Raw genomic sequence first — 25,910 nt, 5'->3', positions numbered from 1 at the left:
TGGTAGAGAGTACTTCTGCTCACTCGAACCCAGCTACAGGTGGGGGTTGGCCTGATTCTTTGGTAGGGAGTACTCCTGCTCACTCGAACCCAGCTACAGGTGGGGGTTGGCCTGATTCTTTGGTAGGGAGTACTCCTGCTCACTCGAACCCAGCTACAGCCAGCTACAGGTGGGGGTTGGCCTGATTCTTTGGTAGGGGGTACTCCTGCTCACTCGAACCCAGCTACAGGTGGGGGTTGGCCTGATTCTTTGGTAGGGGGTACTCCTGCTCACTCGAACCCAGCTACAGGTGGGGGTTGGCCTGATTCTTTGGTAATGAGTACTCCTGCTCACTCGAACCCAGCTACAGGTGGGGTTGGCCTGATTCTTTGGTAGGGGGTACTCCTGCTCACTCGAACCCAGCTACAGGTGGGGGTTGGCCTGATTCTTTGGTAGGGGGTACTCCTGCTCACTCGAACCCAGCTACAGGTGGGGGTTGGCCTGATTCTTTGGTAGGGAGTACTCCTGCTCACTCGAACCCAACTACAGGTGGGGGTTGGCCTGATTCTAACAGTCATTGGTTTTTGTTTCCAGTTGAGGCAGCAGTGCGTCCGGGCCCTAACGTGCATCTTTAACATCTCTGATCAAGACAACAACCAGATCTTAAGCGACGATGAACTCAACTTCTTCCAGGTAAGAAGGGAATAGAAAATGACACAGAGCATTGCATTAGGGGGTTTAACTGATAACTTATTCTCTAGACTTAAATTGTGGCTCACAATGATGGGATCAGTAGGACCGTTCACCTTAGTTGAGAGGGTGAGGTTTCAAGTGTGCTGCCATGCAGCTAGAAGACCTCTTCTTCCTTTGTTGCTGTAGGCTTCTATGGTTTGATAAAGTGTAACATTTTGTATCTTGGGAGGTAGAAGTCTTGCTTTGGAAGCCCTCTGGCCCCGCAGGCACTGGAGGATGTAAAGTCGGTGGTGCGGAAGAACACGACAGACGGAGTGCGTGAGGGCGGACTGACACTAGAAGGTAAGATCATGGAAGAATCGGATTTGGAACTTGCATGTATATTATATCTGCATCGTCGTGCAAGCACCAAGATTTCTTTAAACATTAGGGCTCTGTTTAGGGCATAATAACTCCAGTGTGAAGGAGAATCAAGGCTTTTGTCCATAAAAATACCATGAGTAGATTTCTAACTTGATGGTGAAGCCTGTTGGTTTGTTTTCTTGCTCTTGGCAGGAGATTTCCATTGTTGTGGGTTGATTCCTTGTACAGTAAGTGCCATATTGGCACACTAAGTAGTGCAGGGCATGATTCTGGGCTCATATCTTTGTGATGGGACAGCGGTTACTAGTACTGTATCTTTTCTAATGGTGAATAATTATTGGACAGCTAACTGTTGAATAAGGCTCTGAAACAAGATCTGCCTGATTTCTGCACATTGCTGCTATCTATGACGTCTGCATTTCATAAACTGAGTTCACGTAGGACAGATGCTACTGTTAGTTTGTCATAATGATATTGTCTTTTCTATCTTTTGAAAACAAATGTGAAAATAAGTAGGCACAATATCATTTGCAGCCTCATTGTTTTAAAGAACAAAAGTAAATGTTAATATTGTTGATAATTCAAGTATGAGATGGATGGCTGAACAATTTGAAGTATTTTGGGAATTTTTGGCTTGACATAAAAAATGCATCGAGGTCTACCACTTGAAACCTGTGTTAGCTACCTTTTTTTCCATCCTTTTAGGAGAATCTCCGGATACTAAACTTTTGTGTTTTGTCTTGAGTTGTTTGTTGTAGCGTCCCCTAAGGTTCCTTTCTCAGTCCCACTCTGTTCAATGCATACATGGCCCCTCTGGCCAACCTGGTCAGAGTCCACGGTATGAACATCCTATCATACGCTGATGACACCGAGCTCATACTCTCCCTATCAGCTGACCCACTTACACCAAAGCTAACTTCCAAAGGTGTATGACCAGCATCACCAGCTGGATGCGCAACTGCCTCAAGCTCAGCACTGACAAAACAGAAGTACTCCTCTGCAGGAACAACGCCAATCCCTGGAGTGACACCTGGTGGCCAGCAGAACTGGGCCATGTGCCACACCCTCGGACCATGGCAGGAACCTTGACATCATACTTGACAACAGGCTCAGCATGCAAAAGCAGATTACTGCAGTATCCTCAATTTTTTCTTCACGCTGCGAATGCTTCAGAAAATCTTTAATGAATCTCCATCTGCACTAGACGCGCCCTCACCTAGACCCTCCTCACCAGACGCCAGGACTACGGAAACACTCTCTACATAGGAGTCACCACTCAGCTACTAAACAGTCTACAGCTCATCCAGAACGCAGCAAGCCAGGCTCTTTCTTGACCTCACAAGACGAGTCTGCATCACCCCCACCTCAGAATAATCCACAGGCTCCCTGTACACAAGAGATGTAAGTTCAAAAATCTGACCCATTCCTATAAGGCCCCACACAACAAAGGACCAGCCTACGTAAACCACAGACTGAATCTACACCAAGCCGTTAGACATCTGCAATATGCCCTCACCCGCACTCCTTGGTACTTCTGAAGCAGGAGCGTCTGCTGCTGCTTCTCTTATCTGGCTGCCAAGACCTGGAATAGCCCCCCACCTCCTCTCCGGTTCTCCCCCACCATGCACGATTTCAGAAACGGGCTAAAAGCTGGCTATTCGCCTGACATCGCCCAGCAGTTTCTAAAGTGTCCCCCCCCCCCATACTTTCCTGCACCTGGATACCCTCACGGGTGATAAGCAGCGCTGTTCAAATCCTGGTTGATTGATAAGCCATGCCTTTTCGTATTTTAATTTTTCCTAATTTTAACTTTTTCCTTTTCTTGGATTAATTGCACAGCCACATTTTCAGATGCTTTTTCCTAATGGACTTGTGACTTCACTAATATTGAACATATAAAAAAGTGCCATTCCGTCTTACGGTCACCTTCCCAGGACCCATGTATAGAGCTAATAAAGGAACCAGTGTTATGAAGAATTGAATTATTTTCTCCATAAACATGCAGTGAGTAGATTGCTAACTTGATTCTAAAGCTTGGTTGTTTTGTTTTCTTGTTCTCTTTGCAGGAGATTCCCATTGTTGTAAGCAATGTAGGATGTGTATATCAAGACTTCGTGCTTGAATGATTACTTGTTTATAAGGGAATTGGTTACTGATTACTGAATAAAATGGAATGAAAATTATGGGCCTGATTCATAAAGGGCCTCCGCACTCGTGGTGAAGGCCCCCCAGTCATGGGAGTGACTCCATACTCAGGGCAGAATCTCCACAATCTTTCTCATTGGGGAGATTCCACCCAGAGTGCGGAGATTACTCCACAACTCTGGGGCCTCTGCCACAAGTGCAGAGGGCCTTTATGAATCTGGTCCGAAGTCGATAACTTTGGAATGTTGTCTGAAGCAACCATTTGTAACAACCTTTTCGCTTACTCTTTGTCTCATAAAAGGTTTCCTCTTCCTCAACACCCTTTTCATCCAGAGGGGCCGCCATGAAACGACATGGACCATCCTGCGGCGTTTTGGATATGATGATATGCTGGAGCTTACTGATGATTATCTCTATCCTCAGTGAGTACCATTTGTCCAATTAAATGAGTCTCTCATGAACCACAGTGCCATTCACCATTGCTTCTGACATTCATGGCTGATAGGCACACATTACCTCTGGATACCATAAGTACTCCTTACTCTGTCATCTCAAGTCACACCATTATGTCTACCTACCATAAGTGCGCCTTTCACCACTGCATCTACCTTCCATGAATAACTTCCACACTATTGTCCTTGCCTGCTTTCAGTACGGCTGACAAATGAAACATACATGCCGACAGTGGTAGCTGGAGAGGTTTGAAAGTGGTGAGGTGTAAATACCTGCCCCAAACTGCATCAAGAGAGCTGTTGAGCCCCAGTTGCTCCATAGTTTTACGGGGGAATTCTCCATCCCATTCTTTGAAAGGATGCAGCTTTAGTGAATGTCAGAGCTTAATCTTTACCAAGGTTGTATACAAAGCCATATCTTCTGGATTCTTTTGACTTCGTGTGAGTGTTTGATTGATTCAGATGCTCCCTCCTTCACCACCCCCTTTTGTACCGATATCTGCTGGATTGTCATGAAATTCAAAAATGTGTTCATTTTGTGCTATGCAAGACTCACCCTTTCTAGTGGCTTTAGCGATTCATCCTCTCCAAGAAAACGTTAAAAGGGTTGGCAAATTTGTTATTTTCACCCAAAAAACAGACTCAAAAACAAAGGTGTTGGGGGCTGTTAAAACCAGCATTTGGAAAGCCAATGGATCTGACTTTTGCTCAACAGATCATTTTAGCACCTGTATGCATTATTTTTATGTAATATTTTGCTTCATTACAGCAGGCTAATAGAATGTAACATGTTGGGGGGTGGGGTGGGGGGGCGGGGAGGAAAGCGCTTAAGTAAAATCACTGCCTTATCCTGTCTCTCACTGCCCCATGTAGAGATCCACTATACATCCCTGCTCATGCATTGCTGATGACACTCCCAGGTGTCAACAATCTTTTCTCTTAGTGGAAAGTGCTAACTACAACCTTAATTTAGAAATAAAAATGTACAACACTTTTTATTGGGTTTTCGAAAGCGTATACAACATGTCAAAAACAGCGCATAAACTATGCTGCATATACATTGTAGTTGGTGCTCTGAGTCGTGAAAAGTGTATTCATCATCATAAGATCAGCTTCGGTTCGGGTATTAATGGTCCTGCCTTTAAATTGTGAGTGTGGTGCAAATGTTCTGTCAGTTCTTTTGTAAATCGAAACACTCCCATATCGTGTGATAGAAGGTGCCTGGGGCTTGTTGACATCTCAGGCATTGTGGATCTGAGATGCCCTTCATCCTATGTAGCCGTGTGGAGTTATAGTAAACACAATGCTGGAATTTAGGTTTAATGAGCCGCAGCTTAGATGGTATCGCCAGTACTCTTTTAGCAATCCGCGCTTCCACCCAGTCGTCCTACTTCAAGGGACCCACATCTTATTTCCAACTGTCCTGTAATGCCGTCATCAGGTCGGGGTCTTATTTACCAAGGTGCAATATAATGTGGGGAAATCTTTCATGCCCATTTGTGACTCCATGACGTGTCTCATGGGGATTGCATTGTGGGATTGTGTGCAGGGAGTCCAGGGACGACTCAAATGCATGGAGCTGTTGTAAATGTAAAGATCAATACAATTGTGGCTTGGACATTGAATAAATGTCATCTCGGTGCTAGAATGTGCACACTGATTTGTCCTCCCTGGCTCTCCCCAGTTTAGATCTATCAATGTTGTCCCACATGCGGAAATCCCAGAGTGCCTCCGTGTGAATAAGCCAGCTCCTGACCCGGACCCGTTACCGCTCTCAGGACACCATGCCACCTGATCCATCGTGGTGCTTCATGACAACATCTAAGAGATGTTTGCTTGGCACGTGGAAGGGATGTGGGTGTATTGGAACTGTAGAAGAGATTGAATGCTACAAGATGTTCAAGAATGTGGATTTCTGCCACTATGGAGGGGTTGTCTCGTCCCACAAACAGCCAACCATTAAATTACACCAGGTGGCTATCCCAGTAATATAACTGTGTATCTGTGATTCTCAAACCGGCGTGGTATGCGTTCAGAACCCATTTGCGGTAAGAGCGCTTCTCCCAGTGGTCCATGTCCATCCATACTTTGTTTGATAAACGGGAGATGTTAAGGTCCATGCCTGTTGTTGGGTGATGGCAATGCTTATCCCTAGGTATTTGAAGTGCTGAGTTGCCCATCGTATGTGGTAGGTGGTACTAATAGGTACTTGTGGTGGGTTAAAAGAATGTAAGTGGATTTGGGCAAGTTCACGGTGAGACCGTATGCATCTCTGTAAATTTTTAACATTGATAAGAGATGGGGAGAGAGGTTTCAGAGTCGCTAATTAAAAGTAGGCGGTCATCAGCATTCAGCGACACCATGTCCTAGCATCCGTCGGGCCATAAGAACCCGCTGAACTGAGCGTCATGTCTAATCCACTCAGCCAAGGACTCCATAAAGAGGGCAAATAGGAGCGGCGACAGGGGGCATCCCTCTCTTGTTCCTCATTCAGTGTTAAAGGTCGGGGAGAGTTCTCCGTTCACTCGGACCTTTGTCCCTAGTTTTGCACATAATACTTGGACATAGCTGCGAATGAGTGGACCAAAGTTCATATGCTCCAGTAGGCGGAACGTGTATTGCCAGTGAACAGAGTCGAAGACTTTTTCTAAACCAATGAATATGAGGGCCCTGTGTTCAGTGAAGTGTGTAGACAGAGCAATTGCATTATTTAGGCATCGAAGGCAGTGAAAAGTGCAGCGCCCTGTCATAAAGTCATTCTAGTCTGGGTGCACTACTGTTTGGATCGTCTTTACCAGGCGATTGGCTAAGGGCTTAGCGGGTGTCTTGGTATCCATGTTAATAATGGAGATGGGTCTATATGAGTCACACTGGTCGGGAGGCTTCAGCGGTTTCCAGATTACGGAGATCATGGCCCCTTTTAAGTCATATGTGAGCTCCCCCGATCGCAGAGAATCATTGTACATGTCCAACAGCGGTGGTATCAACTGGGATGCATGCTTTTTGTACAGTGCCAGTGGGAAACCATTAGGGCCGGGAGTTTTCCCAGCCGGATGCGTCTGAATGGCCACCTGAATTTCTTTGGCAGTCAGTGATTCGTCAGCTCCCTTCTGTCTGTGTCATAGATTTGGGAGATGATCATGTCTTCGAGGATCAGGTTACCCCGCTTGGCCACTGGTATTGGATATTTCTCATACAGGGTAACTAGTAGGCTGCAAATTCCTGCACTGTGAGATGGGAGGATGTGATGTTAAGTCTGTCTCTCTGTCAGGCCTGGGTACCCGTGCTTCCTGTTCCCTAGCCAGTGTAAGAGTTAATCATCCTTATCCCTTAGTTCGTAAAGATTATACTTGGAGGAAAGGTGTGCTGGGCTGCTGTGTCAAGTAATTTCTGTCTGAGGGCCTGTCTCTTCATCTCTAAGAGATGCCTTGTGTGCTCACTCAGAGATTCTGTGAGTGTCCCTTTTGCACAGTGTATTTTGCATTCCAGGCCCTTACTGTCCCTGTTTTTGCGTCTTTTGGCTACAGATTGATAGGATATTATCTGCCCCCTAAGGGTCGCCTTTAGATCTTCGCAAATGATGATGGGAGAGTCTCCTGTGTCTTTGTTGACGCTAAGTAGTCATGCTACTTTCCCGATTGTGTTTTGAGAGTGAGGAGTACAAGGGCATGGTCAGTCAATGCGCCTGGCAGGATACAGGATTCCACTAGTCCGGTTGTATCTGTAGAGGGAATGAGCAGATAATCTATTCATGAGGAGGAGCTGTGTGGACGGGAATAAAAGGTGTTTTCCTGTGTTCGAGGTTGAAGCAAGTGCCAAGTGTTAGCCAAGGACGTGGCCCAAGCTGCCAGGGCTATTGTTCTCTGTGCTGAGTGATTGCTGATGTTTAGCAAGATGTTCAAGACAGATTTGAAGTCTCCGACAATTAACTTCAGGCCCATAGGGGACTGCAACAGCACCACTTTGAGAGCTTGAAATGTACTTTTCACCAACGTGGGGGGCATTAACTAATGCTATTGTCCAGCGCGTGCCTTGCATGGCTCCACTGATAACTACAAAGTGGCCCAGTGCATCACCGTGAGTTGTGGAAACTTGCAGCGACAGGCGTGTGTTTTGGAGGATGGCCTTCCCACAGGACGTTAGTGGGTAGCCGTCATGAAATGCTCTGGTGTAAACGCTGCGCTGTAGGAAAAGATAATTGTTGCTTGGCAGGTGTGTTTCTTGTAGAACCACTGCAAGTGGGGAGTGGTACTTTAGGTACTGAAATACTGCCCCTCTTTTAATCTTGTTATTGTGGCTATTTACTTTCCACGTAAGTGCAGTGACCTCTCAAAGTGCTCATCTTGAAGGTTGATAGAAGGTGCGTGCACAGTAGATGTGGTGGAGTTGTGCAATGTGTGGATTATACAAGAACCAATGCTAACTAAACAAAAATACCAATTTAAACAAAACAATATCCCGTGCAGTACAAACACCCCGCCTCCCCACACTTCTACCCCAGAAGCATCTATCACCCTCCCTCAACCATAGAATAGGTGGGGCTTCAGTAATCTGGGTCCAACCCTGGACTGATAACGCATAAAGGATATAGTGGTGCTGGGAAAGAGATAAGATAGAGTTGCCGATTTGGTCATTTTACAGTGTGGCACAGATCCGATGACGATGGGGGGGCGACTCGGCACACGTGGAGTCCAGGGGAAGCATCAGGGCCCAAACTGAGTCTTCCCCTCTCAGAGTCACAAGGTAATCTGGATCGGGAGCTGCAGCACCTCAATCTTAACTTCGGGCGTACCCTCGGTGCATGCTTTTACCTTTGTTTTCCGGAGCATTTGCACCTCCCCCACCATCCTAAGTGGTAATGGGTTACTTGACAGGAGATGCTGCTCTGTTTTCAATGTCCAGGCTGCCTTGGGGGTCTTAAAGAAGAAAGATCTAGAGCTGTGGTTCACTTTAAGCTTTGTCAAGAAGAGAAGCATGCATTGGAGTCTCTGGGCTCTGAAATGTTGTTTGACCTTCTTGTAGGAGTTCAGTCACTATTGAACCATGCAGGTGTAATCTGGGAAGACCATTATTCGGCCTGATTGGAATCGAAGGTCCCCCCAACCTGTGCGCCTTTCTGCCTGTTGTGTCTGTGCAGTTCAAAAATTTGGCAATCCTTGGGTGAGGAGGTGCCCCCGGAGGAGCTTTTTACGCCAAGGAGCAGTGAGCCTTGTCCACTGCAAAGCAATTGGAGAGTGTTGATATAGGCATACAATTAGCAATCAGGTACCTTGAAATCCAGGAGATTTTCCATCCACTCCCTCCGCAAACCCGATAAAGCAAAGATTACATCTGCAGGCTCTGCCCTCTACGTCCTCTTCCCGGGCCTTCAAAAGTTTGGTAGGTGCGAGAGTCGCGAGACCGTTGTTTTGAAGTTCCTTCACTGTGTCCATCAGTTCTAATATACGACCCTTGGTCTCAGTCACTCTGTTTGCCCCTCCTCGCAGATCTTGTCGCAGGAAGGTGACTTCAACACCTACTTCACCAATTTTTTACTCCAGCGCTGTACGGGAGCCTGCTAGAATTCAAGATGGCGTTTGTGTTGGTGGGCCACTTAAGTTATTTGTAGAGTGGCACGCTGGATCATGAGCACATTGGGACCCTGTTGCTGACGCTATGTATTTATTTTTCTTTGTCTGAGTCTGGGAGGGCTAGGGCCTGTCTCAGCCCATGTTGGTAGCAGACTTCCCATTCATCCCTTCTCACGGGTCGGGATCCAAAGTTATAGCGTGCTACTTTGCAATGGCGATAGGGAGCAGCGTTGCGATGAGCGCCAAAGACAGTGTAAGGGAAAAACAGGTGCCTGGCCCGCTTGCCCGAGGCCAGCACGAACTGCCACCACCTCCAAGGTAGCTGTGGTGAGGTGATGGTCCAAGCAGGTGGGGCTTCTCCATGAGCTCCCCCTCCACTGCCACAGAGGCCTCTGGGCAGCATGCGCACCCAGCGCTCCATGAGGCTGGGGGGCCCTCCCTGTGATCTCTTATCCTAGGCTGCTGGGCTAAGCATCTATCTTCAGGTGGTAGGTGCTAGGGGGCCCATGCAAAACCACAGAGCCGCACAAACCCCTCCAGGCAACTCGTCATTGCATACCTCACCTCCCCTCTGTTCAGGTCCTCACGGGCCCAGCGAGGGGAGGGCTGCTCAGCACCCTTTTGGCCAGAAAGAGCACCAACAATGGATGAACACAGCTGTGCCCTAAACTCTGGGCGCCGGAACCGGTCAACCGGGTCCGTCCACACCTGGAGCAGGATTGCCCGCTGAGACTCCTTACCTCTGGTGGCTTTAGTCTCATGTAGGGGGAGAAAGGACCCCAGCAGAGACTGCCGGCAACTTCAGTCGCTATGGCCCGGATCGGTGATAAGGCGGTAGCAGGCTGCACCCTCGGTGGCAAGCGTGGCAGCCCTCTTCACCAGCAAACGGCACCTGCCGCCGCGGCGCCCAGATCCAGAAGACTTCTCACCTGTGTTGGCTGGGGGCAACAGGGCATGTTATGTTATGTTATGTTAAAAACATTTATACCGCGCTCGGACACCAGACCGTTTCATGGCGCTCAAAACAAATGCGGGAGAACAGTGCACTGAAGTTACTAATAGGCTAATTGAAAGAAGTGGGTTTTAAGCAATTTACGAAAGCAAACACGTGGAGAAGTGTGGCTCACTGGTTAGAGGAGGCAGACCCTGATGCAGAGGTCAGACCCGGGACCAGGGTTCAATTCCCGACGCGGCAGGGTCTTGAGCTCAAAAATGTCCATGGACTCGATAATTCTCGCCTCGGTGCCTACTCGAATCATGGGTTCACACTCTGCAACTCTGGGCAATAGCTTGCTTAATCTCCACTACGGCCCACCGCGATGGGATGCCTGGTCTTCACCTTGGGGATGCCCAGTAGGGGATATCTCGCAGGGAAAGCCAGGACGGGTTCCCAAAGCAAGCGCTAAGAGACCTGTCGGTGATTTGGCGCTATATAAAGCGAAATTAACATTACATAACATAACATAGCTAGGGCAAAGTCTGAGGGAAATCGGGAGGGGATTCCACAGTGTGGGAGCCAGTAGAGAAAAGCACAGGCCACCATGCTTCTTGCGATTAAACCTTGGGACAGTCAACAGGTTGAGTGAAGTGGACCGAAGATCTCTCGAGGGAACATAACGTTGGAGGCTAGACGTAATGAATACAGGAGCTTGATCGGATAGGGCCTTGAAGACAGTACAGCCAAGTTTAAACATGCAGCGATAAGCCACTGGGAGCCAATGCAGTCTCCTCAACAGGGGCGAGACATGTAGATGTTTAGGCTGATGAAAAAACTGTTTCGCTGCCTGGTTCTGCACCAGCTGCAGCCGGTGAAGATGGTAAGCGGGTATCCCAACATAAAGGGTGTTAGCGTAGTCAATACGGGAGGTGACAAGAGCCATAATGACGAGAATGAGTGCCTCGGTGGTAAGAAACCTACAAATGTTGCGAATCCTGCACAGATGAAAGAAACAGGATGATGTAACTGCATTCATTTGAGGCCTCATAGACAGGTCACTACATATGATTACGCCTAGGCTCTTTACCGAATTGACAGGGCTGGGCGGGGACCCAAGGGAAGAGGGCCAAAAGCTAGAGTTCCAAGGGTTAACCAACCCACCCATCAGCCCTAACTCCGTCTTGTTGGGATTGAGCTTCAGCTGGCTGTAGTGCATCCACTCAGAGATGGCAAGCATGGTGGATTGGAAGTTAGCACAGGAGAAAGGGGTGGAATCAACAGGGAAGATCAACTGTAAATCATCAGCGTAATTGAAAATGGTAACCGGGGTGTGACGGAGGGAAGCTATAAGAGGTTGCATATAGAGGTTAAATAAAAGTGGTGATAAGGCAGAGCCCTGTGGGACTCCACAAGAAAGGGGGGAATAGGGGGCGGAGTAGGTAGACAGATAAACTGCCTGAGACCGCTGGTGCAGAAAAGATCTGATCCACATTAAAGCCATGCCCTGGATACCCGCGTTGTTGACACGGTCGAGCAAGATGGTATGATCGACCGTGTCTAAGGCAGCCGACAAGTCCAGCAGTACAAGTGCCTGGGCAATATTCTTGTTTTCTCCTTTCCTCAACACGTCCATCACGGCCACAATAACAGCTTCAGTAGAGTGAGCTGGCCTAAAGCCAGCTTGCTGGTTATCCAAGAAGAAAGAACCCTCAATGAACGCACTGAGACAGCGAGTGACGTAGGTCTCTAAGATTTTCCCAAGGTAGGGGAGAAGGGAGATCAGCCGAAAATTACTCAGGACCGAAGGGTCGGCACCAGGCTTCTTTTGTATCGGATTTTACAACCGCCTGTTTGAAAGAATACGGTACCGTGCCTGTAGCAAGAGAGTTGTTAAGCAGTGCCAACGGAGGTTCTGGGCAAGCCAAGAAAGCTTCTTTGAGGATTTGAGGGGGGCAGCAGTCATTAGGAGAGCCCGAGCTCACCATACGTAACAGAGAAATAAACTCAGTCGGGGAAATAGAGGAAAAACATCCAGACGACAGGGGTTCATAGGGGGTAGAGATGGAGGAGTAGAGGAAGAGGGAGGGGGAATGTTATTCTTTATGGTGACAATTTTATCAATGAAATATGAGTTAATGGAATCAGAGAGCTTGTGTAGGTTGTGGTTGGACAGTGACACGGTCCGGAGAGGCGAGCTCCTCGACGATAGAAAAAATGTCCTTAGCCTTAGAGGCTGAATCCATTATTTTCTGGGAAAAGTAAGTGGTTTTGTCCAATAGAATGGATTTTTTATAACATTTCAGCAGGTCTACATACACGGTTTTGGATTCTAGGTCATAATTACGCCTCCAACGGCGCTCAGCTTGGCGGAGGGCCAGTTTATCCAGTTTCAGTTGGTCTGTGAACCACCGCTGAGCGTCATGAGGACGTTTAGTTTTTATGATTTTTAGCGGGCCACTTTATTGCTGGCAGACACCAGCCACTGCTCGAGATGAGAGACCTGGCCAGCCACCAAGGCTTGCCCCCGGGGGCTGTGGTAGCTAGAATAGAATGAATTTCTGCAAGGTTGGCTCGTTTCCAGTTACGGGCGGTGAAATTGGTAATAGGAGTAGGATGAATAAGCGGAGTGAAATTGAGGGAAAAAGAAATAAAGAAATGATCAGACCAAGAGCAAGGATAGACTGAAGGAGGGGAAATGTCAAGATTAGTCGTCCAGACTTGGTCTAGGATATGGCCTTTGCTGTGGGTAGCTACTGTTATATGCTAACTACAATTCAGGCCGAGCAGGAGATCGGTAAATTCCTCAGAGAGGTTACTTTCCCGAGGATCTGATGGCCAATAATTAAAATCACCAATAATAAGAATTTTGGCATGATTGATAAGTAGCTGGGAGACTAAGTCACCGAACTGTTGGGGAAAAAGGGGCATATAATCAGGGGGTCTGTATACAAGAACACAAATAAAGGAAAACCTAGGAGAGGTAAATTTAAGAATAAGACTATCAGTTTTAGAGAGAGTGGAAGTTTCAAGAGTAATAAACTTATACTGGGAGCGAATGATAGCTGCAACCCCCCTCCTGCTCTCCCGGCGGCCCTATTAGATTGTAAAATGTAATAGCTGGTAGGGATAGCAGCAAGGATATCGGGACAGAGTCTTCTGTTAGCCAGGTCTCAGAGAGAAGAAGGATGTCCACTTTATTGTCATCCAGCAGCTGAAATATCACAAGCTGGTGTTTCACCAGCGAGCGAGTGTTAAGGTAGATTACCACCAGGGGATGTAGTTCAGGGGGCCCTACGCCGGGTAAAAATGTGGAGGATTCGCTGCAATGTGTCAGGGTAGTCGATGCAGGTGCGCCTAACGGGAGACCCTGGGAGATCAAAATACCGCAATCCTGAGCAGCGCCTACAGCACGGGAGTGTAGGGGCCCAGAGTGTGAAAGCGCGTAGAGATCCACGGAAGAGTAAGTAATCAGTTGGGCATTATGGCTGGCCGCCGGCCGCAACCGTCCGCGGACGGGCGCAGACATGCTTAACTTAGGCGCAACTTCGGCGCGAAGGCGGCGAGCCCGCTGCGCTCGTCCGCTGCGCTCGTCCGCTGCGCTTCCGCCAAGTCCCCATCTTAAGTATACCTAGGGAGGGAACCACTAGCACGCTAACCTGCGTGGAGAGTGTGGCAGGCAGGAAGTGGTGTGGGGCGTGTTGCTCACGAGGAGACCCTCCGCTCGATAGGCACACAGCTGCGGCGGAACGGGGTCAGGAGCAGGAAGAGCAAGCAAGTGAATAACGTTTTTAGGCAAATTTTAAAAATAAAATCAAGTCATCAAGTGTCTTAAAATCACACTGAAACAGGAATCAAAGGAGAAACAAAAACACTGAGGAGGCTAAGCGCTATGTGCACTTCGAGCAGCCTGATCGCCGCTATCGTCACTGGGAGCACAGAGCCCACCCCTAAAAATAGCCTTAAGCTCAGCAACAACTAGCACGCTAACCTCAGCATTAGGATGTAGTTCGATCTGGGTTGGCAGCAGAAAGTTCAAAAAAGTATGTCTGCCATCTTGGTTGGTTCGGCCACAACCCTCTTAATAAAAAAAAAAAATAACACGGCACAAGGAAGATTTTCAACTAGAAATCTCCCTGCCAGCCATGCTTGACCATAACAAGATTTCAAAAATCCAATATTTCCCAGTTAACTGTCCACCACTAATCCCATTGGGTGATAAGAAGACGTGAGATTCCTACACAGCACAATACATGGAGCAAACATCAAAGACAGTACTCTGCATACCGAACTGTAAACACTTACCAGTAGCGATTTACTGCGAACCACTCCACCAATAGTGGTTAGACAAAATGATGGTGACATCTCTCAGCCTTTTAAATGAGAACCGGCCAGTATTTACGACCTGAATACCACTCTTGATACGAAACACCAGACGTTGGTAGTACAATATCTCAGACCTATGAATATTTTATGAACTTAAGATAATCTGATCTTTTGTAAACTGATCTGATAGAGCAAGTGCACGTTCAGTTCTGCTCTGTTAGAGCAAGTATGCATACTGCTATCTATAGAACTGGCAGATAACTTGTGACATTAGACTTAATGGTGTAGGGCAGCAAAACAAGTCGGCAAACGCTGTTGCCTAAGTGGAACACTGTCCACACGGCCATGTGTTATCAACTACATATGCTCCTCAGTAGCCAAGTGTTAAACCCCCTCGCAGTAAGACAAAATGGTGGTACGCATCTCTCCCACACTCAAATGAGAGCCTAGCAATGTTGGCGACCTGAATGCCACTTTGATTGGCAAGCGCAAAATGCTGGATCGGTACAGCATTCCATGCCACATGAAAGATTGAAGAAGGCCAAAACATGCAACAGACAAAAACAGAATTTACCCATGCTTCAATGAAAGCAAGCGAGTGCATGCCAAAACATTCAGCACTCAGAATTGGAAAAACCTTGCTGACAACAAATGCACCATCCACTGACATTCATAAAATTTGAAAACTAAACACCTGATGACCCCAAACCATTGAAGTCCCTCTGTGCCACACAGAGACAAGAAAGGTCATCACATCAGCCAAAGCCAAGGACTATACCAAAGCCATTAGTGACGCTTCCAACAGAAGCAAAACATTCTTCAAGACAATCAAGCATTACATCAACCCCATGCCTCACCATCCTACCCCACTATCTACTTACAAAAGCAATGTCTTCAGCCTCTTCAGTAGAAGACAGAAGATCTGATAGTATACTGATAACGCCAGATCTGCTTTTCCTTTTAGACCTACCCCTTCTCGTAGCTTCCTGCAATGCTCGTCTTTCAAAGCTTGTTCTAGCAGCCCTCACCAACATATTGAATCACAAAACCACTTCCTGTGAAGATACCTTACCTTTGTCCTTCATCAAAGCTCTCTCCAGAGAAGCTCTACTACAACTACTAACCAGTGTTATTGCCTCTCTCCCTCGCAGCATCTTACCAGAAGCTTTCAAGTAAGGCCAGACCCTCTCATTCTAGATGAATTCCATAACTAACAATTACCAGCCCATCATTCACCCTCTCATCTCCAAGATCATAAATAAATAAATCAGTCTCCTCTGAACTCCAAGTTTACATCAACCCCAACGTCTGTTGCGTGACTAACAGTCTTGCTTCATATCATGCTGCAGCACAGGGACAGCCACATTATAGATGACTCCTTAATGGCCAGAGATTATGAGGACCTCTTCACTTCTCAATCCGGGCCCTTACCTTGTCCCACCAGTGATAGTGCCTTGCCTGAGGGGTAGCCCTCTGTACCACTTCTCTGCTCTTAGGTCAGACCTGTCTGGCAGAACTGCAAAGTACAGACAGGGTGCCCTGGTTGGCTTTCAGAAAACACCTGTAAGACACAACTATACACCCCATCTCATCCCCCCAAAGGAAGCACAAGCGAATGGTCCCAGGCTTGTAAACACCTCAGGTGAAATGTCCAGTCTTTATCTAGGCCAGGGAAGCTTCCTCTTGCGAGGCTATATTGACAGGATTTCTGATGGCAGGCCGGAGCATTGGTAACAGGAAACCATAATCTTGGCTGGTGAGGTCCACACCTTGTGAACTCTGTTTTTGGGTGAAGCCCTAATCAGACGTGTTTTATCCTATTCAGCACCTGATTATCTTGAGAGAGTTATGCCCCTGTACCCTATAGTGCCACATTCTGCCCTTTGCCTATAATTTGTGAGCATGAGTCCTGCACCCTGCATTTGCTGATTCCCTCCTTTGTCACCCCTTGGGTGGGCTAGCTCCTTCAGTGGGTTTTTGTATCTACACCTTTCTCTTCCTATCCTCATGTAGCATGGTCTGCAGCTGCCACCCAAAACCTCCCCTGCCTGCCATAAGCGCAGAGATACTCCATCTGGAGTTGATTCGAGCGCTATAAAAACCAGCAAATAAATAAATAAATCCCAGGCCTTTAAGCAGTATCTAACGTACCACCTCAGATATGAGCAGTAGAGAAAGTGTACACCATAAACCAGTCACAGGCTCTGCACTTGGCTAATTCTTCTTAATTTTCTAAAAGAATGTCAATGCTTTTGAGTACCTGTTATTAAATCATTTATGGAAGGGCTTAAGCGTATCATCCATCCAAAAGTACCTTCTAGTTCAGCATGGAATTTAAATGTTGTACTCACATGACTGATGGACCCTACTTTCGAGCGCTTTCAATAATGTGCATTACAATACTTGTCTTGAAAGTGAATACATTCAAGTTCATAAACATAGGGTGGTACTTCGTACTAACCCCAAATTCTTACTCAGGGTTGTTTGACCCTTCCACATCAGTTGTTCTACCTGTCTTTTTCCCAAAGCTGGGCTCTAGCTGAAAGAGTGCTCCACACTCTTGACGTTGAAAAAGCACTTATGTACTATATTGAAAGAACTAAGCCATTCAGAAAGACTAATCAGATTTTGTTGCTTTTAGCACACACACAAAGGTTGTACTATTTCAACAGCTGGTATTGCAAGATGGATAGTTAAATGTATGCCAATCTGCTATGCCAAAGCTGACCACACACGATCAGTGCCACCTTGAGCACACTGCACATGAAAAAGGGAGCCACAGTGCCCTTTTTGGGTAATATTCCTATTATGTATATATGTAAGGCTGCTACTTGGTCAATACCACACACCTTCACTAAACACTATTGTGGAGATGGGCTTACACAACAGCAAGCCATAGTTGGCCAGGCAGTTTTAAAGGCACTTTTCCAAACATCTGCATCTTCTGTTAACTAGCTCCCACTTTTTGGAGGGAACTGCTTTTAATTTTTTTTCCAGAGCATGCGTATCTACAGCCACAAATGGGAAATGTCACTTACCCTGCAACCATCTTTTTGTAGTGTGTAGTGCTCTAGACTCACATGCACCCTCCGTGCTCCCTGGAAGTTGGAAATTATCACAAGTGTTTCTCCTACTTTTGCCATATCTTATTCATCTCATACAATTAACACACACTTTATAAATCACTTAGTTCCACTAATACTTGTCCTATATGCGCGAAAACAATCTGAGGTGGATCCATTGTACTGATGCATTCTGGGACAAAGGAAGAGTCACAACATATCCTGGGACTCAAACATATTAAAAGGGAAACAACTTGGAAACATCTAAAGCAGACACTAGATGGCAGGAGTGTGCTAAGCATGTGAATCTACACTACATGCTTTAAACAAATGGTTACAGAGTAAGTATCATTTTCCAATCTCTGGTTAGTCACCATTTTTGTAATTGCATTTATATAGCACTTACAACCCCTAATGAGGCGTCCAAGCGCTTTTTCCGTGAGTGACACGCTACTCCTGAACCCATAAAGGATTAGTGGTGAATTAATATAGTGAAAATATGAAAGTAATTTAAGCGGTTGATATCTTAGTCAGTTATTTGGATTGAGAAGGATAGTGGAGGGATAGAAGAGGGACAAAAAGGTTTGCATTTATATAGTGCTGGCTACCCTTGATGGGGTGTTGAAGCACTTCTTCGGCGAGTAGCACACTACTTCGGAACCCATAAACGATTAGTGGTGAATTAGTATAGTGAAAATTTGAAAGTAATTTGAGTGATGGATAGGTGAGTTATTTGGTTTGAGAAGGATCGCGAAGAAGTAGAAGAGGTAAAAAGGTTTGCATTTGTATAGCGCTTGCTACCCCTGATGAGGTGTTGATATGCTTTATTGACGAGTAGCACGCTACTCTGGAACCCATAAAGGATTAGTGGTGAATTAGTGTAGTGAAATATTAAATTAATTTGAATGGTGGACATGTTAGTCTGTTATTTGGATTGAAAAGGATAGTGGAGGGATAGAAGGGAAGGGTTTGGAATTTTGTTTTGTAGCTCATCGCAGTAGGAGGAGGCTTGGGATGAGTAAAAGTGAGGTAGAGGAGATGAGTAAAAGGGATTTGGAGGGGGAAGAGTCAGACAGAAGGTTTAGAAAGGCTTGTTTTGGGGGAGCGTAATAGTAAAAAGAGGGATGAGATGATGCAAGGAGGGGTGGAGTAGGGAAGAGTCTCTAAAGGGTTATTTTGGGAATCCTAGTAGTGGTGTGGGTTTGGTATGAATGAGACAGTGGAGGTAATGGATATATTGATAGAGGTATAGGGTGAGAAATAGGGTAGTGTTTTGGAAAGAGTAGTAGAAAGAGGTTTTAGATGAGTGAGAGAGTTGAGCTAGAGGATATATTGAGAGTGGTATAGGATGTAAAATAGGGTAGTGCATTGGATATGCTGAATTAGAAGAAAAGTTATAAGTAAGAAAAACTAATAAATATATAGATTTTGTTTCTGCTTCTACACTAGGATTACACCTCTGCACCAGTGTTTGTCCCAGACTTTTGTTATTCTGTTACTAAATTTGCTCAATCACTTCTGCTTGAAGGAGGTTCCAAATATCATTTGCTACCTTTTTCTGAATGTACTTCCTTTATTACTCATTTCTGAATTAGCCTGCCATAATATTCCTCCTCCTGCAGGATCCGAGTGCCCCATGACTGCTCTACCGAGTTTAATCACTTTGGTTATCAGTTCTTGCAGAGGGTCTTCGAGAAGTACGACCAAGTAAGTAAAGGTGGGCAATGGAGCATGGGTTCCTATCGCTAGACCTAGAAATTGCTTATTCCTTTCTTGCTTGTGTCCTATTCCCTTATTGTTGCCTTGTCCATTCTTGCGCTTTCTTTTTTTATTATCTGTCCACACGCTGCTCATCATTCTTTGTCCCTGTAATCTTCCTTCCCAGTCTCTACCAGCTCTTGTGTCTCCTGTACTAGCTAGCTTCAAACTGGCCTTCCAGAGGCTGCTGATCCTTCCTTAAAGTTAGGAAAGTGCTTGACCTGTTGCTGCCGCTCGATGGATGTTAGTGCTTGAGAGAAAGCTGAAGCAATCTCCCTGAGAGGGTTAATAACCTGTCTCGTTCTTAACAATGTCGCTATAAACCACACTATCACTACTTCTTTTTCATCCCACCTCATCCTTTTCTTCAGAGCCTTTCTCTTTCTCTTTCTAGGACCAGGATGGTGCCCTGTCTCCCTCAGAACTCCAGAGCCTCTTCAGTGTTTTCCCGTACACTCCCTGGGGTCCGGAGCTGCCCAACACGGTGTGCATCTCGGAGAGTGGCCTCCTTTCTTTGCATGCTTATCTGTGCAAGTGGACGTAAGTGCTCTTGCATGCTGTCTTCCACCCACAGCCTGGTTGGAGGTGTGCGGTCTTCATGCTGTAATACCCTTCTCCTTTGCTTTCTAGACTGATGGCATATGTAGATGTCCATCGCTGTCTGGAACACCTAGGCTACCTGGGGTACCCCATTCTCACAGAGCAGGACTCTCAAACTCAAGCCATTACAGGTAGGTTGCGTGAGCGGGTGGGTGGTGGAATTTGGTACAGTGATAGACTGGAAGCTCAAAGCAGTCCTGGAACATGTGTTCATACCATCCTGGTGCAAGTTAGGGAAGCAAGTGAGTCCTTACATGTTAAGGAAAGGAAGGTTTAGGAGATTTAAGAAAATTGTGTGCTGTCCCAAAGACCTCCTTCCTTCCATCAATCTGCTCCTAAAAGCAACCTGTGATCCTCTGCCTACTTAGTGTTTCCCATCAGGTTAGCCCAACCCTTCTTTGATGACCCCCATCAAGAGGCCTAGCCTTCCTAACATTGTGTGCTAAATTATGACAAGGTTGCCATCAGTGGAGCTAGATACCCAGGTTCTAATTCCAATTTCAAACTGATACTATTGTGTTGGCCTGTGCACCCAACTTTATCACCTGGTGCCTCAGATACCATTATGAGAAATAACTGTGGCGATTCCCCCGCGAGGGGGGGTAGGTCAGGGGAGGAACAGCTCCAGGTCATTCGAAAAACCAGGTCTTGAGGTCCTTCCTGAACGTGTGCAGGGTAGGGGAATGTCTGTTGTTTATAGGGAGCATGTTCCAGGTCTTGGCTGTGATGTAGGAGAAGGATCTCCCGCCCGTTTTGTTTCTGCGGATGCGGGGGACCTCTTTCAGGGCGAGGTCTGTGGAGCAAAGGTTCCTCTTGGGTACGTGGAAGGATATTTTCTTGTTGAGGTATTTGGGTCCGATGTTGTTGAGGGATTTGTAGGCGTGGGTGAGGAGTTTGAAGGTGACCCTCTTCTCGACGGGGAGCCAGTGGAGGTCTCATAGGTGGTGCGTCATGTGTTCGAGATGCGGTGTCCTTAGGATGAGTCTAGCTGCTGCGTTCAGGATGGTTTGGAGTTTGTGTAGAAGGGTTCTGTTGATCCCGGTGTAGAGTGCGTTGCTGTAGTCCAGTCTGCTGGTTATGAGCGCTTGAGTGACGGTCCTTCTGCACTCCGGGGGATCTACTTGAAAGTCTTTCGTAGGATGCATAGGCAGTTGAAGCTGGTGGAGGCAACTGCGTTGATCTGGCTGTTCATGGAGAGGGAGGAGTCGAGGATGATGCTTAGGTTTCGTGCGTGGTCTGTAGGAGTGGGTAGATTCCGAGGGCGAAGGGCCACCAGGTGTTGTCCCAGGTGGAGGAGCAGGGTCCGAGGATGAGGACCTCGGTCTTCTCTGAGTTAAGCTTCAGGCAGCTGTCTTTCATCCAGGTTTTCCAACTCTTCCAGTGTATTCCTGGTGTGTGCAGTCTGGAAAAGTTATTGGTGGATGAGTAAAAGAGAGAAGATTGCTTCTGCCAGGGCATCCTCAGAGAGTGGCACAGGATTGTTTGAACACAAAGTCCGATTTTTCTTTCTTTGGTTTTAGATAATTGAGATAAAAAAGACATTTTATTGCAATAAACCATTGTATTTAACAGATAATCACATTTCACTCTAAAATATTTTAATTACTTCTGTAAATGAAGTCACTAGGCCACATATCTCAGCAGCGGTCCACCCTTTACTGGTGTCAGAAGCAAGGATTGGAAAGGCACTAGCTAACGGGACTTAATGACATTACTGTAGAAGGTGGCAAAATATATTCAGTGGTTTGTGTTGAATTTGTTATTGTATAAGCACAGCTTGTTTGTTATCGGTGTTTGTGGTGCAACATGAAGGAAAAGTAGTCGACATACATATAAATTGGCTACAAAGTAAGCATAGCAATAGCTAAAATATGTCAATTGAGCGTTTGGAGGGGATCTTGACTATGGTTTGCCGTGCAGCTATTGTTCATTCCTGTCTGCAAAGATAAGAATGTGGGCTGTATCTGGCCACTGCCGGTTTCTAAGTCTAGGTTTTGACAGCACAGATGTCAAATTGACTAGTAGTTAACAATATAAATAGGGTGGGCTTTGGGCCCACCCTTTTCAACCATAGGTTTTCTTCAATAAGCCCTTCTCAGCCTGTTGTGTGAGACCTTGTTAATCACAACATTGTTCAGTCAAGTGGATTATTTATCTCTTACCTAATTCTATTTGCTCTTTCCATGTATTCTTCCGCCTCCACTTCAGTGCTTGTATTGCGCTGTGTGAGTGACTGCTTTACAACTAGCCCTCTCTGTCTGCAACGTCCTCCTGTGTGTGTCACTGTAATGTGCCAACGCTGCCTTGTAAAAGGGTTCTTGCGACCTTTTCTGACACATAAACATATACTTTTTACGAGTCACAGAGATATGAGAGAAATTCAATTGCAAATCAGTGACCATTTACTGACCCCGGGGTGATTTCTCTGCTGGTAATCAACCCACCACCCCCCGCAAGAGCTATAACTTGTGCGTACTAAAGTCTGCGAACATCTTCTCTATAAGTTACTTAGCAGAACCTTTCACATTTAAATGAATGCATTCACTTTCCACAAAGATCAATAACGAAATACTTTACTACAAATACATTTAATGTATAGCTATACCATACACATTTTATTTTCTGAAATTATTTATCATTTGCAATAAACAATGGCCATATAATGCCTTGCAGAAATGTTGAGAAATGTGCATTACTCGTAAAGAATGTGAAAAATGAATCGTCCGTTCAGGCACTGACCCCAACAGAACACTTAATGGCTTTGTCAACCAATAGTAAAAGATCCAGAATTTGTATTACTGCACATGGCCCAACACTGAGGAACAATGTAAATGTAATTGCTTCAGTAGGTAAAAATACATTTCTATCTCTTCCAAAGATCCGCGCTCCCCGTCAATTTCCTAGGTCAGTTCCTTAGGAATAAACTGATACTGCCCTATCCATGTGTAGCCAGTGCTTGTTCATCTCTCAGGCCGAATACTCCAAGATCACCCTTAATTGAGCTGCTTTGTAGTATAGGGACATCTCTGGTAAGACCTGCCCCCCCCCCCCTTATTTTCAGGGAGGCAGAGCTGTCAACAGGAAAGCCTTGCCCTACATCCTTGCCATATGAAATGGGTGTTCATGGATTTTAGGGTGGGGAAGAATCCTCTCTCCATCTCTATCAGAATGCCATGGAAAAGATATAGGAGTCTAGGCAATGCCATTATCTTAATCGCTTCGATACGACCTATCCAGAATAGGTACAAGGGAGTTCACCTGCGGAGATCCATCTTTAGCTGGTGGAGAAATGGAGGACAGTTCGCTTTGTAGAGTTCCTTGAGTTTAGAGGTAATTATTATTTATAAGTATGTAATGTCTTTTTTTTTGCCCACTGAAAGGGACTCGAGGCGACCAGAAATTCCATTTCTCTCTGCGGCAATGTGAGATTCAGCAGGTACAATTTTGTTAGGTTCACCTTAGTGCACTAACCGTACCCCAACTCCTACATCACCACCTTCAGAGAGGACTCGGGGTCTGTCACTGAGAGCAGCATATCAACCTCAAACAGCGATATTTTGTGCTCATCTGTCCCAAATCTGATGACCTGAACATTGGGTGGCAAGTGTGTTCTCGCCGGTAATGGTTCAATACTAAGGGCAAATCGTAATGGCGACAGGGGACATCCTGACGGTTCCCTCTTTTTAATGAAAAGGTTTCGGAACTCACCCCATTGACTAATACGAGAGCACTCGGACACGTGAAGTTAGGTCTGATCATACCTATGAATTGATCACTAAATCTATATTTCTTCAGGGTGCGGGATAGGAAGGGCCAGTCCACGCAGTCGAAGGCCTTTTTGGCGTCCAGCGCCAACAGAACCTCCAGAATTGATTTTTAAATTACCTTCTCGACCAGGTGGAAGACCCTTCCGAGATTTTCTTGAGTTTGTCGGCCCTAGATAAACCCCGATTGATCCAAGTGCATCAGTTCAGGCATTAGTTTTTCCAATCTGCTGGCTAAGATTTTCGTGTATATCTTGGCATCTAGGTTGAGGAGCACTATTGGGCGGTATGAGCTACACAAGTTAGGATCTTTCTCTGGCTTGTTCAGACCTGAGATAACGGCCTCCCCATAGATGTAGTCACTGTCCCCAGCTCTGAGAACGAGTTGTATAAGTACACCAGTTGCGGGATTAATTCTGCCCCTAATTTTTTATAGAAATGGGATGTTAGTCCATCTGAATCCAGAGATTTATGCAGTTTTAGTCTTGCCATGGCCTGGCTGACCTCTTCTGCATCTTTTAGTTTCCTCAGTGACTCATTTTGTGTCTTTGGCACCCTCAGGAGCTCCACCTCCCCCAGGTATTGGGTTTGCTTTGTTCCCTCCTAGCTATCTGCCTTATCCTTGTAGAGTCATGTATAAACTGCCAAAGGCATGGCATTTTTCTGGATCCTGGGTCACACTGTCCCCCCATGTAGTGTTATGTCTCCTATATATTTCTGTTCCCTTTTGAGCCTTAGCTGTTTGGCTAGGTGTGTGCCTTCTTTGTTTCCCCTCTCATAGACTCTGCGTTTTAGTCGTAAAAGGGTAAGTTCAGCCCTATTATTATATATGCAAACACAACAGGTGATGGACCGAATGTGGATCAATGTCACACACTCAACCCAGTCCAAAGATCTGGGCCCAAATCCATCATTTTTTTGCACTCCACACCACCCTGGGTTAGACAATGGCGATATGCAAATCAGCTCTGACCCTGTGCCCCATGGGAACAGTCCAGTCTGAACTACAAAAGCCATGTCCTTCCCAGAACGGAATCAAGCATCCAAGGACCGGACCGGTTTCGAGGTAACACCTCTAATCAGCCCGGCTAGCTTGACTCCAGTGGTGTGGAGTGCCTGGGACCCACGTCTGGGCATCCCCAGCGCACTTAGGGCGGAATATGCAAACACAACAGGTGATGGACCGAATGTGGATCAATGTCACACACTCAACCCAGACTGGACTGTTCCCATGGGGCACAGGGTCAGAGCTGATTTGCATATCGCCATTGTCTAACCCAGGGTGGTGTGGAGTGCAAAAAAACGATGGATTTGAGCCCAGATCTTTGGACTGGGATAAATGTGTGACATTGATCCACTTTCGGTCCATCAAATGTTTTGTTTGCAGTAGCGCCATGGCTGCGCTGGGGATGCTCAGACGTGGGTCCCAGGCACTCCACACCACTGGAGTCAAGCTAGCCGGGCTGATGAGAGGTGTTACCTCGAAACCGGTCCGGTCCTCGGATGCTTGATTCCGTTCTGGGAAGGACATGGCTTTTGTAGTTCGGACTGGACTGTTCCCATGGGGCACAGGGTCAGAGCTGATTTGCATATCGCCATTGTCTAACCCAGGGTGGTGTGGAGTGCAAAAAAACGATGGATTTGGGCCCAGATCTTTGGACTGGGATGAATGTGTGACATTGATCCACATTCGGTCCATCACCTGTTTTGTTTGCTATTATTATATATGGCATTTAGCTTTCCCCTTATTGCTGTCACCGTCCTTTGTAGGCTAAGGATTGGGCTCTTCTTATGAGCCAGTTCTGCCTCTATAAGTTCTGTTTCCAAAGTCAGTCCCTCTTGTTTCCTTTGTTTATTTTGGCCCGCGTGAAGACCTATGCATAAGGAAATAGTCTTTAATAGCTTTCTGTAGCTCATCGCGCAGTGTCAGTGTTGCTGGGAAAAATCATCTTTTATATTTTGGTGGCACGGTCTTCCAGGCTGGAGTCAATGTGACCAGTGCGTGATCAGACATAGTGATCGAGTGTGTGGAAGTAGCCTGTAGGGAAGGGGCTAGGTTCTTACTCACAAAGACGTGATCAATCCTAGAGTATGTCCAATGTCTGCGAGAAAAAGGTATAGTTTCTAGTTGTGGGGCGGAGCGTGCACCACTCACCTAGCAAATCCATTGAAGTGAACACCCAAATCCGAGTTTTGGAGAAGTTACTTGAGGTTGCCCTGGTTGTGTGCTGTCTAGGCAGGGATCCCATGTGAGATTTAAGTCC

The 25,910-nt window shown here is 46.4% G+C and overlaps 1 protein-coding gene across 1 annotated transcript in view; it reads left to right on the top strand.

Moving 5' to 3' along the window:
* RHOT2 (ras homolog family member T2) overlaps positions 1-25,910 on the top strand; it is a 410,048-nt gene that overhangs the window by 238,843 nt on the left and 145,295 nt on the right. The window contains exons 9-14 of the mRNA XM_086941319.1: positions 574-672; positions 906-1,014; positions 3,482-3,602; positions 19,147-19,231; positions 19,677-19,822; positions 19,913-20,013. Coding sequence (XP_086797445.1) covers positions 574-672; positions 906-1,014; positions 3,482-3,602; positions 19,147-19,231; positions 19,677-19,822; positions 19,913-20,013 — 661 coding nt within the window. The remainder of the gene's footprint in view (positions 1-573; positions 673-905; positions 1,015-3,481; positions 3,603-19,146; positions 19,232-19,676; positions 19,823-19,912; positions 20,014-25,910) is intronic.

The sequence above is a fragment of the Lissotriton vulgaris genome, chromosome 10 (assembly GCF_964263255.1).
Source record: "Lissotriton vulgaris chromosome 10, aLisVul1.2, whole genome shotgun sequence".
NCBI lineage: Eukaryota > Metazoa > Chordata > Amphibia > Caudata > Salamandridae > Lissotriton > Lissotriton vulgaris.
The sequence above is the reverse complement of the archived record's forward strand: the minus strand, read 5'-3'. Positions and strand labels throughout refer to the sequence as shown.